The following is a 19,471-nucleotide window of genomic DNA, read 5'->3' as shown; positions in this document are numbered from 1 at the left end:
ATCTATTTTGTGGATCGCTTTGTTAGGTTTCTTTTTGTGTATACGTGCCAAAATAGCCAAAATTTAAACTATATAGTTTGCATACAATGTTATGAAGCACTGCAGGAAAACTCTTTACATGTTAATTATGTGATAATGAAACAGTCTCCGAGTCAGAGACCTGGCTTCAACTATCTGACAATTATGCTATAAGTTGTACTATCTTTTCATAAGTTTGTATACCTTCCGACGATCACCTAGTTTACAGTCGTTAGCTTTTTTAAAACAACTACATGACTCAAGATAGAAGTGATTGTCAAACTGCAAGATATTTTGGTTACTCTTATTCTGAAGCAATAACAAACACGTTATTAAATGCAATCTTCAAACATCATTAAATTACATTTTAATACCGAAATTGGTTTCCATTTCATTATAAAAAAACTTTTCTCTGCAGTTAGATATGTTCTGTGAGGTTGCGCAACTCCTACACATAATATTGGTTATTAGATTGATGGGAGAAATTGCATATGACATTTTTGATTATCAGCACATAAATGAAATGACATTTAAATTATATCTACTTGGTTTATCATTTATTCCTAATTGCAACTTAAAATTCCTGTAAATTATTCATTGTAGCTTTGAAAAATTCAAGATTACTAATAAAACTCCATCTGACCAAAGCAGTATATATATATATATATTAAGATTATATATTTGTGCTACAATTTCGGCTATGTAACATAGCCTTCCTCAGACACATTATGAGAGAAATATCCAATTTTGACAGCTTATACACAATCTGAATGCAAGACACGCCCACTTTCTCTTTACAAAACGTAAACTTTTAATTGGCTCTAAAAAGTGAATTTTTAATCATTGTAAAACCTTTCTCTTTTTGCGCACCTGTTATGAAACTCTCAATTAGGTGTTTGTCACTTGGTGGTGTCTCGCAACAAGATTGTATATAAGCTGTCAAAATAGAATATTTCTCTCATAATGTGTCTGAGGAAGGCTACGATACATACCCGAAACTGTAACACAAATATATAATCTTAAAATATAATATATTTTAAGATTATATATTTGTGGACAGTTTCGGGTGTGTAACATTGCCTTATTATATACTCCTTTAGTCAGTTGGAATTTTATTAGTAATCTTAAAATTCCTAATTACTAATTACTATCTATCTCCCTGTGCTCACAATTCCTTATAAAGTTCTATGTATCCTATCCACAGTATTCTGAAAAAAATGATGTTTCTATATGGTATGTACTAGTTCTTAATTTTGTGACCGGTTACGACGGATTTCATAGTTCTCGACTATATATAATATCAGACATGTTTGAACGGCCTTCTTTTTAAAACGTTATTGCCCTTCTAGTTTAGTTTAGTTTAACACTGCAGTGGTCGCGCGTTCTACTATTGTAGAACAGGTGTTTTATTTTTAGAATCCTGAGCAATTGGCAACACGCTCGACCTTAAGCGGTTACGTACCTTTCTCCGAAAGCCTTCTGTACATTCAAGTCAATTTTCAGTGCTTGTTCTAGCACCTGCTCAGATTTGTTCCATGATTTCATAAGTGTTCTACTATTGTAGATCGCGCGACTATTGGCGTACAAGTTTGTTTCGTATTAGTGATTTAATTGGTTTTTACATTTTCACGTTATTTTTGTAGAATACGTGTTTGTAATATATGAAATGTCAGTGTATGACAGGGAACAAGTGCGTCTTTAGTTAGTAGAGGCAGAAAGTGACTGTGAAAGTGCATTTGAGATTGAAGGCATGTAGGAGCTCGAGGAAGATTTTGATGGAAAAAAAGTTGAGTGCAGTGATACCGAAGATGTACGAGCAATATACAGGAAGAAAAAGAATAAGAAAACATACCAGTACAAGCCAGCATTGAAGTCATGGATCTTGCTGCACCACCTTCTCTCGATACTCGTGCGTTTTATATCGGTAGAGAGAAGAACATAGAACCTTCTCGCTGGTATGTAGATCACATAATGCCAAGAAACCCACGAACTCGCAATTTCAATATAATACCAGCTTTTCATAGGCTTGGCCCACAAGGAATCATTTTTATGCCTAATTGATGATGAATTGAGGAAAAACGTAGCTGGTGTTAATGCTCTTAATATATTTAGAGCAAATAAGAATAATGAGAGTGTCAGACGAAAGAATTTCCCCCATGATCTAGGTTTTGATCTAGGTTTATAAAAGCAGCAATAAGCCAACGTTTAGCCGTGGAATCCTTGCCAAACGAGCTTCGACGTAGAGGAAGACTTCTGATTGGCTTCAATGAAGGTGTTCCATTACCAGAAGACGGGAGATTCTGAGTTTGGAAAATGTGTCCTTTGTTGCCATTCTCGCAACAAGTCAACAAGTAAAAACTTTTGGAAAATGCCAGAGATTTGCCAAAGAGTACATCATATCATTCTACCTGTACGATGTATAATAAAAAAAGATTTATGCTGTTATATGAACACATACCGAAACACGTACTCGATTTTCAGTTCAACATTGTCATATATTAAATACAATATACCAAATGTTTAATTCTGTCAATGTTCTTGTATTAATCAAGCAAAATAATTTTAGATTATTTTAAAACGTGTATAATGCTGTAACTAACATACCCAAGACCGAATATCGCTAAAAATCATATCGCTATAGAAAAATACTGATGTTCTACAATAGTAGAACGCGCGACCACTTACGTAAAGGTGGAGGGCGCGACCAACGCAGTGTTAAGTATCTAACTAAACCATTTAGGTAAAGAAAAAGTGGAAGAAATAAATAAGAAGAAGAATAACCAAATTCAGAAACGCAATAAAAAAAAATAAAGTATTTGAGGAAAAACAAAGTCGACGTCATCAACAGCACTAAAAAGTAGAAAATAATAAAAGCGCTAAAGGACAGATAATAATAATAATAATAATAATAATAATAATAATAATAATAATAATACGCTTAGAACCAGATACTAATTTAATACTATTATTTAGACAATGAACTCTGTCAATCCATATATAGGATTAGCTAATAAAAAAATATGTTGATGACAATTTATTATGCTTTAACACGCAATTAACAAATTCGACCTCAAAAGGGAGAAAACTGGGTAGGGTATCGACTAATGGAGCTTCCACAATGGATGGACCAAATGTAGGGAATGTAACAAAAATAAAGGAAAAATTAGTTAAAATAAACATTTATATCACCAGCATGTGTTTTTCCATGTATTTTATACCAGGACAATCTTTGTGCCAAAATGTTGCAATTTGCCCATGTTACGAATACAGTGGTTTCTTGTGTGAACTACATAATGTCGAAAGGCCTTAATCGCCGCTAATTTAATACCTTTCCAGACGAACAGAAAACGGAGGATGAATATTTAATATATTCTGAAGTACACTGGTTGAACAAGGGAAGGATGCTGCATAGTTTCTATAATCTGATAAAATAGGTGGTACTTTTAATGAACATGGAAAGAAAGCCTATGATCCAGTTAATCGATGAAAAGTGGTTGTGTGGCTTTGCATTCCTTGTGGATATTACCTGTCACTTCAATGATCTGAATTCAAAGTTGCAGATACAAGATGTGTTTGCTGATGAACTTTAAGGACATGTCACATTCTTTCGAAGGGAGCTAAAACTCTGGGAAAATCAATGAGGAATGTAAGTGCTTCCCACTTTTCAATAACAACATGGTCGTGTGACGTATTAAACAATATCCTTGTTCGAAGAGAAACACAATGGTAAGGTTATTTTTCCGAAACATGCAATAGTTTTCAAGTTGTTAATAGATTTAGGATGTGTTACGAGGGAAATGCTGTGAAATGTGCTGTGCGAAGTTTCGAATTGAAGGATAAAGTAAAAAACAAGGTTTGTAACATCTCACATTGTATTATTTAATAACTAGGGAAAGAGAGAGCTAACACACATGATACAATTACAATCACATGACATGTTCGGAATGCCCACATTTCTGTTCTATACACATCCTTAACCATGAGACCCAGTGCTTGTGCACTCTTCGAAGCATAGTTGGTGATATTTGTTCACAGACAGTAATGATTCTACTTTCCAGGTAGCCAATGTGAATAATTTTACACTGGTAGAAAATAGTTTTAAAGTGCCGCCAAACATAGAAATACAACGGAGGTAGGTCGGGGAAACTTGCTGGCCACTCTACAACGATAACGTTGTATGTATCATTAGCAATCTGTGCCTCTTTACAGAAAGGAATCAGAGGTGAATTATGTGAGCAGTATAATGTATAAAGAAAAAGAAAGACATATAAAGATTTTGAGATATTATTTGTGTAATCAGTAACTAAAATAAGAGTTGTTGTTACTATAGCAACGACATAAATAAAATATACATGTACGTAGACATCTTGACGAGTAAATAAGTGTGTGTATGAAGGTCTAGATATTTTATTGTATGTGCAGAAAAGTTAATTATGTACACTTCTCATGGTCAAATATTAAAAACCAGTTAAGAAAGTGTTAATCGCGTTGAATTATTTTGAAGATTAACTTAAGATACGAACCAGGCCCTTACAACTCAACTGGTCTATGCTGATCTATCCAACAACCGGGAAAGTGTTCACTGAGATATCGATTGCATTACGACCATAATGCGGTGCCCCATATTGTTGTTGATATTGATGAAATCACCCTTTCTCTTCCAACGAAAGTGACATAAACTGTTTTCAAGCATATCTCAATATTGTGCAGCATCCAAGGTCCCATCAATGAAAGTAGATCCAATACGTTTTTCGCCCCTTATTCCACACCACACCATATTAGTGCGCCTAGCATCTGTGATGCATCTATCTAAGATTTCTACTAGCCCTGTACCGACCATTTTGTCCGATACCGAGAAATCTTAATGTAAAGCTTTTCTTTTCTTTCTTTCTTTTTCTTTTTCTTATTTTTTTTTTTTTGAAAATCTGAAATGGGTTTGAAGTTGTAAATGGATTTAGGCTAGGATATGTTATCATTTAGACTTTAATTCTGTTATGTGTGGGACATTGTATAGACGGGAGCCGACTGTCTCTTTTTTTCTTGTAAGTAGGACAAGATGTTAACTCTAGAGGAAAGAATCGAAATTTTCCTTTTGGCTGGAGGATGCAGTTCAGCAATAACATTCGTCTTTAAAGTGCGACATCCTAATCGCGACCCGGTGACAGATAGTGCTGTACGAAAACTAATTCGCAAATTCATGGCAAAGGAAAATGTTGATGATTCACATCGATTAGGGCGACCTCTAAATGCAATTGATCCAGACACATCAGCAGCTGTGTAGGGTGTATTGGTGAAAAGTTCTACGAAAAGTGTGCCACGTCTATCAAATAAACATAATATTAGTGTCAAAAGTGTTCAAAGAGTATTAAAAAGGGAAAAGGGGCACCCTTAAAAATTAAAGTTCAAACGAAAACTGCCAGAGGATGATTTAGATAGATCAATGGAGTTTTCTGAGTAGGCGTCGGCCCAGTTAGCTCGTGACCCAGTATTTCCTCATACCATTGTTTTTAGTGATGAGGCAAATTCCTATGTCACAGGTGAGATTAACTACCAAAATGTCCATTACTGGGCTAATACAAATGGTGTTCAAAAAGTTTTGCACAGTGGTCTCTATTTTTTTATTAGTTGCAGGAGAAGAATGAATTTTTTTTGTTAACATACTTGGAATATTTAGCTATACGCTGAGCCTACTTAATGTAGCCTCCATCAGCTGTTTTTTGAGTAGGCGTCGGCCCAGATAGCTCGTGACCCAGTATTTCCTCATAACATTGTTTTTAGTGATGAGGCAAATTCCTATGTCACAGTAGAGATTAACAACCAAAATGTCCATTATTGGGCTAATACAAATGGTGTTCAAAAAGTTTTGCACAGTGGTCTCTATTTTTATATTAGTTGCAGGAGAAGAATGAGTTTTTGTGAACATATTTGGAACATTTAACTATAAACTGAGACTACTCAATGTAGCCTCCATCAGCTGTGACAAATCTGGACCAACGTTCTTTCCATCATGTAAATGCACTTTGGTAAAATTCTGATTATTGATTTTTACACCATCGCTTGACACAGGAAATAAGGTTTTTCTCACTATCAAATGTTTTTCTGCGCAGGTGGGCCTTCAGACGTATTTTGCTCTAAGGTTCGCACAAAAACAGCCATGTTTCATCCAGGGTAATGACGCCGTCAAAACACTGTTTCCACTCTTGAATACAGGTCGTCATGAGGCCCTCGCACACATCCTTTCTCATCTTTTTTTCATTTCTCTTGTCAATAATCTAGGCCCTCAACGTGTAGAGATTTTTCTGTACCATATGACTGTACCACTGATACCACACTACCCAATGACAAACCAGTCATTTCAGCCATCTGTTGTGTCGTCACACATCTGTCATTTTGGATGATTTGTTTAATGGTCTCCTTATTCACATCATTCAGTACCGTCGATGGTCTACCGCATCGTGAATTGTCCAGTAGAGAGCCTTCTTTAAACCGCTGCAACCTCCGCTGGATACTGCTGCGATCCAATGTGTCGCTCCATAAACAGGGAGCAACTTTCTGTGAATCAATGTGATGAGTCATTGCCGATCTTGAAGAGGAACTCTATCACCGACCGTTGTCGCAACCTGACATATACTTCACGGTCCATTATGGCTCACCTGTAAATAAAAGAAAATAATTTTATATACCAACTTATAGCTAAATGTTCCAAGTATGTTCACAAAAAATTCATTCTCCTCCTGCAAAATTTTTTTTTTTAAAAAATAAGAGACAATTGTGAAAAACTTTTTGAACACCCTTTGCACAAATCTTAATTGAATAGATGCATCGAAGATGCAAGATGCAGGTAAGGTAATGGTGCGGTGTACACAGGGCTGGATTTAGGTGGGGTGCATAGGTGCACATGCATCCCCCTTTCGTTGTGAATATAAACTACCTAAAGTGAGGAGCCAACAGTGAGTTTTGCAAAATCAGTAGTTTAAGTCAATTTTCGGAAGGTTGAAAGAAAAAAATTCATCGAGAGAAGAGACTTAGCATTTCCAGAGGAATTGCTCATTCACATCACAGATAACTAAAGTCATTTGAAAAACACAAATTTAATTCAAATGTACTGATAGTTATTGGTGCATCCCCCTCAGAGTATCCTGGATCCTGCCCTGGGTGTGGAATATGGGACAAAAAATTATTGGACCTGTTTTTATTCATGGGGCCTGGGATGCTGCACAATATTGAGATATGCTTGAAAACAGTTTATGTCACTTTCGTTGGAAGAAGAAGGGTGATTTCATCAATATCAACAACAATATGGGGCACTGCATTATGGTCGTAATGTAATCGATATCTCAGTGAACACTTTCCCGGTTGTTGGATAGATCAGCATAGACCAGTTGAGTGGCCAGCAAGGTCACCCGACCTACCTGCGTTGAATTTCTATTTTTGGCGGCACATTAAAGCTATTTTCTACCGGTGTAAAATTAATCATATTGGCTGCCTGAAAAGGAAACTCATTACTTCGAAACTTCGTACAGCACATTTCACAGCATTTTTGTTGTAATATATCCTAAATCTATTCACAACTTCAAAACTATTGCAGGCTTTGAAAAAATAACCTTACCATTGGGGTTTCCTTCGAATGAGGATATTGTTTAATATGTCACACCACCATGTTGCCATTTAAAATAAACAAGTTGATTCCAAGATGGCAGTCACCAAGATGCCGGAGGACAATCTTAAACAGTCATAATGCTTCCCCTCTCGCACCATCATTGATCCCAATTGCCTTCGGATCGACTGCGTTTATAGTTTCTCAAATATTTCTCCCGGTCCAGATTTTGTATTTCACTTAACACAATATAATATTTCAATTACTTCGGACATTTGGACCTTTTTCAATATGGCGAACGAAGAAATTATGGGATATTTGTATGTCATTTAAATAATCTTAATCAACATCTATGTCAAATTTTAACTTGTTAATAATTACTTCCTAAGTTCAATAACATTTTAAATCAGTTTGTCGATAGTTTTTGGAATTTTAGAGTTTCGAGCTAAATATTTCTAAAAGCATGTATTTTTTTGGGAAATTGTTTCTCTTTAAAAAATATTGTGTTATGTATGTTCTATAAATCGACACTAAGTTTATTTCTTTATATTCGACCATAGCGAAGACATTGCTCTTTCTATCTGGATATTATTCATTTAGCACTTCCAATGGCCATTTTCCAATATGGCGGCGAATGTCACCTGGGATTTTAGGGGACTTTCAGTATGTTATTTAGAACATCATTCCCAACATCTGTACCAATTTTCAGCTTGTTACTAATTTATTCCTTTCTTCATTGAAATTTGAGCTTCATTTACTGCACTATATGAAACAGTTCAAGGAAAGGTCAGGAATAACAGATGTCCACCTTGAAAATTGCCTCCGAGTTGGAACATCTAGTGTATCCCTGAGCACTGAGAGACTGGTCCAGGACATAAAGAGTCAAATTTCACACTAAAATTGTTGTAAATAAATGCATTATTCTTCTCCACTTTAGTGAGTAAATATTTTGGTTACCACAATGACAGCTGTTTTGCGTTATTGTGATGTAAATTACGATGAACATGTTCCGTCTTTGAATGCAATAAAATTAAATTCTCTTTAAAAAAAGTTATAACAAGTGTGTGGTCCGCGACACCAATTAGTGCTCTGTGATTGGACCACTCACTGTTCCAAGTTGCACACCCCTGGAATAGACCGTTCACTAGGGTTACCATACGTTTTTGATCCAAAATACAAACAAGACTTAGAATGACGACCCATCAAAGGTACGGTGCCCAAACACAGAATAAATATTTTGAAATTTCTTACCTACACACTTCTTTACTGTAATACTTAAAACACCATTGGAAACTAATTTTTTTTCATTAACACAAATATAATAAATCATGCAATTAAATCACGTATATTAAATCTAACCAAAAGAACCCTGGAATGGAAAAATGAGACACTTTTTAAAAACATAACCTACTTTATTAATGGTAACTAAAGTATAAGTTATATGATGAAACACAATTTTTTTCATCCGAGATTTTAGCGATTCCAGACTCGGAAATTTTCGGGAAGCTCCAAAACTGTCAAATACGGACATATTCCTGTTTCATGCTTTGTACGGTACGCACATGGTCATGGGCCCAAGAATGCAAAAGCAGTCCGTACAAAATATGGACTATGGCAACCCTACTGTTCTCCAGATATTGCTTCTCTCTAGATACTGCTGCACAATACATTTACCTATGTGGCACAGCTATTGGTACGGGTTACCTCTTTCGCTGTTTCTTCGTCAGATGGCATTATTCAGTTTTTATCGAATAAATATTACTTATAAACTATATTACTTGAAGCAGTGCTTAAAGTGAACCGGTATGGGCCGGTTATGTATCCGAAAGTTCGAAAATTGGCCGGCATAACATACCGGTAAGAATAACTGATTTAAATTGTAATTCGCGTGCACACACACACAAACAAACACAATGATTTTACACATAAGTACAACATTAGCATTGATTCAACAAAATATTTTTGTACCATCAAAGATTTCGTTGCTGCTGCTCCGAAAGTAAATATCAATTCCCTATCACCTTATTCAATGGCAGAATTTGTGCTCTTGATTTTTTTTTCAACATTTGTATGAGCAATTCTAACCCTCTCAAAAAATTTCAACTACCGTACCATCTGCCTAAAATGTTTAACCTGGATCCACCCATGGCGTTGACAGAACTCTTCTTTAAATTTCAAAATTATTTTTTTCACATTATTTGTACTTCTACATTTACAATTATAAGAAAATTAGTGTTGACCATGAGTCCAGACAAGACCAGAAGGTGTTTCTGAAAATGGAAATTAGATTGGAAAGAATCATTAGGCCGACAAGGCTTTTTGCAAGTTGTAAACTATCTTCTTGAATAACTGCCTTAAGTCGGTAGATTAACTTAAGTCTCACTAACTTGAGGTGTGGAAGCAATATTAGAGTCACCATAATGGATTTTGTGATCATATGCCGAATGAGGTCCTTGGCAGAATTTGTATTTATAATTTTCTTCCGTGCGGAAGTCCTTGGGATTCGGAGTAAATAAGAGCATAGTTTCGACGTAATGATTCACGTTTGTTTTATCTTGGCATTCTTCCCGCCTAAAGGATTGATCTCTCTGCAACGCGTTCTTGTAACGCCATGGTTAGGTTCTGAGTTACAATAAGCTAGGAAACAGCAAAACGCCACACCACGCACAAATCACTGTAACATACTTGTTCGCATGTGGTGACTAAGCACTTCAACTACCCGCGAAAAGGAAATGACCTCATTTGATCGGCTGGCTGGCAACTAACGTCACTTCCACAACAAAGCTAATAAGACGTCTATTGCATTAGAACCTTCACGTGAGTGCTGGCAGAAAATATTTAAAATCTTTAAAAGTGCACTGGCGGGATGTGTGCCAAGATAAAACAAACGTGAGTTATTACCTACGTCAAAACTATACTCTTAGTTATTCCGAATTCAAGGACTTCCGTACTGGCGGAAATTCCAAACGAATTATGTCGAAGACCTCATTCGGCATAGATCACAAAATCCGTTATGGCGACCCTAATGTTGCTTCCACACCCCAAGTTAGTAAGAACTTAACCTCCCGACCTAACCCAGTTATTCAAGAAGACAGTTTCCAACTTGCGAAAAAGCCATCGGCGTTCTTCCCCACCCATTCCGAAGACAATTGCAACTTCAATAAAGTTTGCGGCCCCTTCGAGTGCCACTGACACTGAGGAAGCAGTGGACCTTGCAGAGGACTCCCAAACCCGTAATACCGCGGCTCCAGTCTCACTCGGACGAAAGATAAAATCTTTTATTTTTATGACTATCAAATCGATATAGGACACAAGATGAGCCACGGTGCTACAGCCCGCTGTAAAGAGATATCTTACTGTGTAGTCACCAAGAACGCTATGAAGTTTCAGTGCGCTAATCAAGAAAAATTAAAAAAACCTTGGAAAAGTCCTGCCAGGAATATAAATTTTCTTATTCTATGGACACTGCAACTACCGACCGCTACCTTAAGGTAGTACTCCGCAAACTTCCCACAGACACCCAGCTGAATAATATTGAAACAGATCTCACTAACAGAAGCTACGATGTCTTAAACGTCCAACAGATGACGGAGAAAAGTAAAAATCCCCTCCCATTGTTTATCGTTACCTTAGCCAAGATTCAACGTCAAAGGCTATTTTTGAACTCACTTATTCGGAATTCCACAAAGTTTCTTAGAACCATACCGACCAAGTCATTTATCTAATGCTTTAGACTTCAACCTTTAGGACATACACAGTCATTCTGTGATGCCACACCAAAATGCATGTGATTTGCAAAAGCTCACTTTAGTTATCAATGCAGCCAAAGTAAAAACGAAACCATAGCTAAATGTGCTAACTGTGGTAAAGACCATCAAGCCAATTTCAAAGGATGCCGTATCATCAAACGCTTTCAAGCACGCCGTGCTCCAGCTGCCGTGAAACTTACTGAGCAAGACTTCCCACCGCTGGTGGTGAAATCTACTTCTCAATCGACACGCACTGATTCTGCACCTACTTATGCCAGTACAACTAGATCCAGAAGAGAACCCCCCTCTCAGCTGACTGTGGACACCTCCTCCGACTCCAGTTCTTCAATCAAAGAACTCCTTCAAATTTTCCGAGACCCCCCATTTTCAGCATTTTTAGAAGCTGTCACGAAGAAGATGCCGCAAGTCCGCCAAGTGCCTGAGACTTTCGTAAAATTACTATTTTACTGCAAAGTTTTGCCGACTTTATCTAACTTCTCCGTCAAGCAGTGGTACATCTGGTCAAGTTTTAGCTCCGTGACAGAAGATGATACATGAGGGCCATGCAACTCTTCATTCTATTGGCTTCTCCAATTGCCAATCAGAATTCATCTTCATCAGGATTCAAGCGACATCAACCTGATTTCCTGACTTCCCCAGACATTCTCCAGTTCCCTCGTAAGTTAATACAGGCTTACAGACTACGTTCATCATACTCTCAACGTCATGTCATCTATCAACAGAAGCAAGAGACAAGCGCTGTTTCTCTCTTTACCTCATCTGCAGATACTTCATACGCTTTCTCATCACATATAACAGGTAAGGGCTTTAATCCCGGATCTCAAACTCGAACAATTTTAACATGATTACCTGTTCAACTAGTGGATTACAATACAATACAATGGAAAACAACGGAAAATAATATTCGTTGAATATTAGGCTGATGATAGTTGGGATTAAAACATTTATATATTAGTTCTCACTCACTCTCTCTGTCTCTCTTTCTATAGAATTTTCATGTCAAAAATGGTGCGAAAATATCAGGAGTAGAGAGCCGTTTAGGGTTCTGTCAAACTTACTGCTCTAAGTGATCGTATTTGTTCCATACCGTCACTTCATTTAATGTCACTTTAAGCACTGACTTAAAGCATGTGCTGATATATAAGTTGCAATATATCTTTTGAATAGACAAACAAGCAAATTCTGTAGGTAATAATTTAGACGTTGATTCAATGGCACATTTCAACACACTGAAATGGATAGATGCCTTCTATAAATACTATAATTAACATTTTGATAAACAGATTCATACCCGATATATCTACCTCACACAAAGAAGTTTGGGATTTTATCTTATCTGGACGTGAAATAACCATTCCTCGCAAAAAAATACTTCAGTAAATGTTTCTGCTTCTCACATATTAAAAAGCATATATAAGATTAGAGAACGTATGATAAGAATTGTGATGAACATTTAAATGTTGCACAGCTTCTCACATATTAAATAGTATATATAAGATTAGAGAAGATATGATAAGAATTGTGATGAACATTTAAATGTTACACAGCTTCTCACATATTAAATAGAATATATTAGATTAGAGAAGATATGATAAGAATTGTGATGAACATTTAAATGTTACACAGCTTCTCACATATTAAATAGAATATATAAGATTAGAGAAGATATGATAAGAATTGTGATGAACATTTAAATGTTACACAGCTTCTCACATATTAAATAGAATATATAAAATTAGAGAACGTATGATAAGAATTGTGATGAACATTTAAATGTTGCAAACTCCTATTTATCTTTACGAAATTGTATTAATTTGTAATTTACGAACTTTGTTTCTTCGTTTTCTCCTAACTAAATATACATTGCACATAGTGTAAACAATCTCAACCATAAACACAATTGAGCTACAAGATAATCCAATAATTAAGGCATAAAATATAGACTGAAGGTCTTCCAATGTTAAGTTTTCAAACACTTTATGATGACTCTGGTGTCCATGGATAAGTGTGTTAAGGGTTTCCTCTTCAAAATGTAAGATAATACCTGTTTCAACTGAACGGCTTATCAATTCATTAATTCTTGGTAAAAATGGGGATCCTTTAGGCAGTATATAAGCTTGTGGAAACCATCCTAATTTCTCTTCTGAAATATAAACAAGTGCTGTTCCATCTTCATTGGTAAATTTCTTTTTAGCATGATATTCTAAATATAGTTTTAAATTATAAAATACAACATTACGTTTGTAAGCTACTTGCTCCATAGTTTCATTAACGGTATGCAAGGCTTTATATCTACGATACATACTAATGGAATGCACATTTTCTGAATACTTTAAGATATTTTCCAAAGCAGGATTACTTCTTACGGGTAACTCTGATGCGTCAATTTCCTCCAAGGTATCCAAATCGGGAAAATAATGGTCATTCATTAAGAACACTAGCAAAGAACTATCATATAGGTTTGTTAACACCATGCTACACAATGCCCAGATTATAAATAAAGTTCGTAAAATTCGGGCAGTAGGTTTTCGATGTTGGGAAATTTTTAATGTTACAGCATACACTGTCAAGACTGTGTAAATGTACTTGCAATAATTTGTTTTAATTAATTTCTCACTAAATATTGTACAAACTGCGACGAATAAAAAACTCGCTATCACACACATCCATAACTTAAGTTCAAATGGCAATATTAAGCACTTCCATTTAGGTATAGGTTCAGATTTCGGAACAAGAAAATGTACAGATGCAACTGCCAGAGGGAATGTAAAATCCACAGCTTGGAATCGATCAGGAAACATCAGAAGTACATTTACACTTATGTCGGCACGATTGTTAGATATATCACCCATTACAAAAGTCCAAGAGCCATTTTCAATATATCCAAACTTTAGTCCGAAATATTCGTAAACATGCACAGGAGTAAAATTCATATGAGTTGTTAATAGAGAAAACATCATACCAGCAAATCCAACGTAAGAGTCTATGTGACCACTAGTATTTCTAACTTTTCTATTGTATGGAAGAATATCAAAATCGGAAACATACAATTCCATACTATGTAAGTTTGTTATTTCTTCATGAAGAAAACAATTACGTACATTCCTTAACATATCATTGCTGTCATGATATATGTAATAAACCCCATTCTGATGGTTTGCTAGATTTGGTGTAAATTTAACAATTCTTATACACGTAGTATTTCGGTCTGACTTCCTTTCGTTGTTTTCACTTATACAAGAGGTTGAAATAAAAATAAGCGTCACTTTAGCTATCTTGTGCTTCCAAAATAAGTTCTGGTACATGTTTACTTCTAGCTCTGAGGAAGGAGAAGCAATTATTACCATAAACCTTCCTCTAAGATTCCAACAGGGATCTGCCTTAATTTGTTCTAAAATGTCGTTAATATCTGAGAGTTTGAGCAAAAAAACAATATAACTTTCAATTTTACCGCCAGGGTTCACTTTTTCGCAATGTAGGTTTCCAACAAAACTTTGAAATGGCATCGGTTTTGATGGCATTAACTTGAATATGATTACAGGAACTTGGTACTTGTAAAATTGGAATAAATGGAATGATAAGTTTACAACCTTTTGTGTTTTAACTATCAAGCCAATTGTTCGCTCCTGAAGAAAATGCGTCAAGAATATCTTATCAACCAGAAGTAGTAAATCATTTCCATGTTCGACATTTAGTGTATATTGTATCAGTCCCATTGTCCTTGCTAGAATATTGAGTACAGAAGATAGGAGAATAATTACAAATAAGCGATCTTGAATGAACTTCATAGTCTCTTGTACATCCTTTGTCAATCTACGTTTATGTTGTACAACATATCTAGAAAGTAAACAGAAACAAAATAGATTAATTTTTGTAATAACAGTTAGGAGGCCATTGTAATGCTTATGCTTATATATATATATATATATATATATATATATATATATATATATATATATATATATATATATATATATATATATATATACACGAGGTGTGGCAATTAAATAACGAGTCTGGTGTCATAAATGTGAAAGTTATAACTGACTGTTATCCCCTTCAATATTCTCCCCTTCCCTATCTATACACCGTTGCATACGTACCTATCATTGTTCAAAGCAATGTTGTAGGTCATCAGATGTCACACGCTTCAAAAACTCTGCCGTTTTTCGCTTCACCTCTTCTACAGACTGAAAATGTGTTCCTTCAATGCACTTTTCACTTTTGGGAATAGATAAAAGTCACAGGGAGACAGGTCTGCGGAATATGGGGGATGGTCAAGCACACGAATGCGTTTGGCTGCTAAAAACTGCTTCACAGAAAGGACATTATGGGTAGGCGAATTGTCTTGGTGGAGGACAATGCATCGTTCTTCTACAAATCCGGTCTCTTCTTCCTTATTCTTTCCCTCAGCTTGATTAGGACTTCTTTGTACTAGCTCTGATTCACCGTTTGACCCTAAGGCACCCATTCAGTCATGATGATACTACTGATATCGAAAATAAAGCGATGAGCATTGCCTTCACTTTCGACTTACTCATTCGTGCTTTTTGTATTCTTGGTGATGTGGGAGTCTTCCAGTGCATGGACTGACGCTTACTCTCGGGGTTATACTGGAAAATCCATATTTCATCACATATGATGACACGTATTAGCAAGTCTGTTTCTGCTTTGAGTCGTTCCATGACGTCACAGCAAATGGTCTTTCGAAAGTCTTTTTGTTCCAGAGAGAGGGTTTTCGGGACAATTTTTGCGCAAACTTTTGTCATGTTTAAATTGGTGTCTTCCCACTTGCGACACTCCTATTAGCGACAGGAACTGTTAACTGTCCTATGAGCGACCGATTCGATTTGTTAACTACTCTATGACTCACCGATTCGTTCATACTAAGATAATGGAAGAAGATAAGGTTCTCTCTTCTTTAACTTGTTTTGTGCTAATGCGATTTAGAACCTAACAAATTGTACTATGAAAAATTTTGCTTTACATGAATTTACTACGTGAGAATGCTCTCATTACATTAAAAATCTTTTATAGGTTTTATTTTATATTTTTGAATTATTATTATTTTTGAATTAATTTCTATGAATACATTGACTATCAAGGGGAAAACTAAATATTTAGAGTAATGTCTATGATTCTAATATACGTAATTAAAATTTTCATGTTAAAATGATACGGAGCATAAGTTTAGATTGAATATGTTTATGGCATAAGAAAGAAATCAGAAAGAGGTAGGGGCGCCCGAAGAAAATTTTCTAGAGAGGTGCATCTCAATGGCTGCTGTATCACGTCTGGTATATCTTGTATTTAATATAGGTGGTTTGCTATATTACGTATACATTTTTGTGAGCCAGGAGGCTCCCTGCCTTCCCATCGGGCGCCCATGGAGAAAAGGTGTTCACCATTTGATTATATTAAAGAAATCTAAAAACATGGTGTATTCGAAGAAATTATTACACAAGTTGCAAATCTCTCGCAGGACTTAACAGTTCGTCTGGTTATAAGGGATGATTTCAGATTGCTACACGACAAGCTTTTATGTATAAGTCAAAACAAGGGAGGAAGGCAAATTAAGCAATTAGTTTACGTTTCAAGTTTGTTTACTTTTGGATTGTTTAGAGTGAACTGCATTGTAATTGGTGGAATTGGTTGAGAATAGCCAGTTAGATGTAAAGATCTCAAAAGCTGTCTTCTATCGTTGACTTTTTTATTTTAGTCATAGAGTCTTAGGAAGTCTAAAAAGTAGATAGTTGGAGAAACTGTTACACGTTTAAGTTTTTCAAAATAAAATATATTACTGTGCTTAGTGAGTAAATAGATTTGAATCAAATTCAGTTAAGAAAACAGAGCTTTTGAAGAAAGGGGGTATTACAACTGGATTTTCAATAATTACATAGGAATATGATTTTCATGGAAAATCCCTGTTGTCTCGTTAAGTTATTTGATATGTTTTATGTCAAATCTAACTCAAAATTAAAATAAGTTTTATTTGCACTCACAGTAGAGGAAAAATATATTTGACGAACAGTATCACTGGCACGTACATATTTCATACCAAGGTTGTTCCGGCGCTAATAACGCCAGAGGCAAACATATGTTAGGAGAAGGAATCATATCATCTTCCATCATCTCAATGTAAATGAATCGGTCGCACATACGACAAATAACAGTTCCTGTCGCTAATAGGACTGTCGCTTCTGGGACTAATTCTTTAAATTGTCATGCAAAATTTGTCTTACTGTCTCTTTGTTAATGTTCGTCATGTCTGCGATCATCCGAATTCTCAGACGTCTGTCTTTCCGCACAAATTCATTATTTTTTTTTTTTGAACATTTTCGTCCGTTCTTGAACTCAAAGGACGGCCGAGTCGTTCATCATCTTCAACGTCCTCCCTACCTTCTGAAAATCGTTTGTGCCATTCCAAAACTCGCGCACTTGACGTAGCATTATTACCATACACCTCTTTTAACATTGCACAACATTCCGTCGGTGCCTTGTTTAATTTCACCAGAAATTTGAAGTTAATGCGCTGCTCAACCTTACTGTTCAACATGACTATGGCACTACTACAGAATATTATCCTCTTCATGCAAGCCTGCAAGGAAAAGAAAAGGTTTCAGAATCATGAAACAAACAGTGGCTGCTCATGAAGGTTCAAGATCAACAACTCATCATTAGCTACGTGTCTCTACGATCCTGCGCGACAAGAGCTGGTCAGTCTCGTTATTTATTGCCCGACCTCGTATATAGATAGATAGATATACATATACTTAAAAACTCGATAACAACAAGAAAATAATATAGTTTGAAAAGTGACCTTCTTAATAATCGCATTAACTAAAGTTTGTTAACAGTTTGGTTTAGTAAACTCTTTTATAGGTATATTTAGCAACCGTCTGATTAAAAGACAACCTTTTTTTTTCTTTTTCTTTTTTTGCTAGGAGTAGAGTGTCACGAGTTACGTATCGAGTTAGATCATGGGTATGATACACTCAGTTGATTCCAAGATGTTGAAAAACAAATATCGACTCTTTATATAATTTTACGGGAGTAATCATGTATATGATTTTTGCTTGATAAACTACCAGCTGTAATGTCGAAATTAAAATATTAGTATAATACTCAGCATACATAACACTAATGCGTACATGCAATGCAAAGCTGTCATTGGAAGTAAATTTCTTTTTACTTGACAAACCTAAAGATAAATTCTTTTATATTTTCAAATATTCATAACCTGAACTTAAGCTTAATTTTGAGGTAAAATATCATATTTGAACTTACGCTTTGTAAACTTTAGATTATTAAGGGATTTTCGAATAAAACTCAAACTTCCATGCGTGGTATACATTGTGATACAACTGTTTCTTAAGTTCTACATTACCCCAGGGCCATAACTTGTGGGAGGGCAACGGGCAATTGCCCCTAGAGAAGCTCCTCACCGTTTGAGCGGGGCCAATATTAAGAAAACATGTTCTTACTCCATACACGATACGAACATGAAATTATAAAGGAAACATCAAGCAGGTTCACTACATTACATAAACAAAACAGCACACAAAGGGAAATAAAACAAAAAATGAGTCGTGGACCAATTTCAATAAAAAAAATGTCTACTATTAGGTGTCCTAGAAATAATATGTATTAGTATGGCTTTGAGATTTGTCAATATTATCCCCTTAATTTATTTGTCATGTATGGAACGGGCCCAGTGGCGTAACTAACGGCCTCGCACACCTTAGAGTGCGAGAGAGGCCAGAGGGTCCGGGGGGCCCATAAATAGTACCAAGAATTAGAAAAAAAAAACATTGTTTTCTAAGGGATCCAAGAATTAGAAAGAAAACTTTCTAGAGGGCCCAAATACTCGCATTAATGCTTCCCCCTACAAAATCTAAGTTACGGCGCTGCATTGCCCACATTTGTGAGTTTTGCTAAATTATGAACTAGTGACGCAAGTGTTAGAGGGTTTGGTATATCAAAATCTCCCTTATATGTTTAGTTGTTCTGTCCACCTGAGAGAGATAAACTCCTGTAACTTCTTCCTTTCCAGGCGTTTATTCTTCTTGCAAATTAAGAAAGACTT

General features: G+C 35.7%; 1 protein-coding gene across 1 annotated transcript; it reads right to left on the bottom strand.

Annotated features, from left to right (window-relative positions):
* Positions 1 to 13,181: 13,181 nt before the first annotated feature.
* LOC145672469 (glutamate [NMDA] receptor subunit 1-like) lies at positions 13,182 to 14,441 on the bottom strand. The gene has a single exon (XM_081741628.1). It carries the CDS (start codon positions 14,439 to 14,441, stop codon positions 13,182 to 13,184), a length of 1,260 nt encoding a protein of 419 aa, XP_081597754.1.
* Positions 14,442 to 19,471: the final 5,030 nt, after the last annotated feature.

This window comes from Thermobia domestica, chromosome 16 (assembly GCF_964235325.1).
Source record: "Thermobia domestica chromosome 16, izTheDome1.hap1.1, whole genome shotgun sequence".
Lineage (NCBI taxonomy): Eukaryota > Metazoa > Arthropoda > Insecta > Zygentoma > Lepismatidae > Thermobia > Thermobia domestica.
The sequence above is the reverse complement of the archived record's forward strand: the minus strand, read 5'-3'. Positions and strand labels throughout refer to the sequence as shown.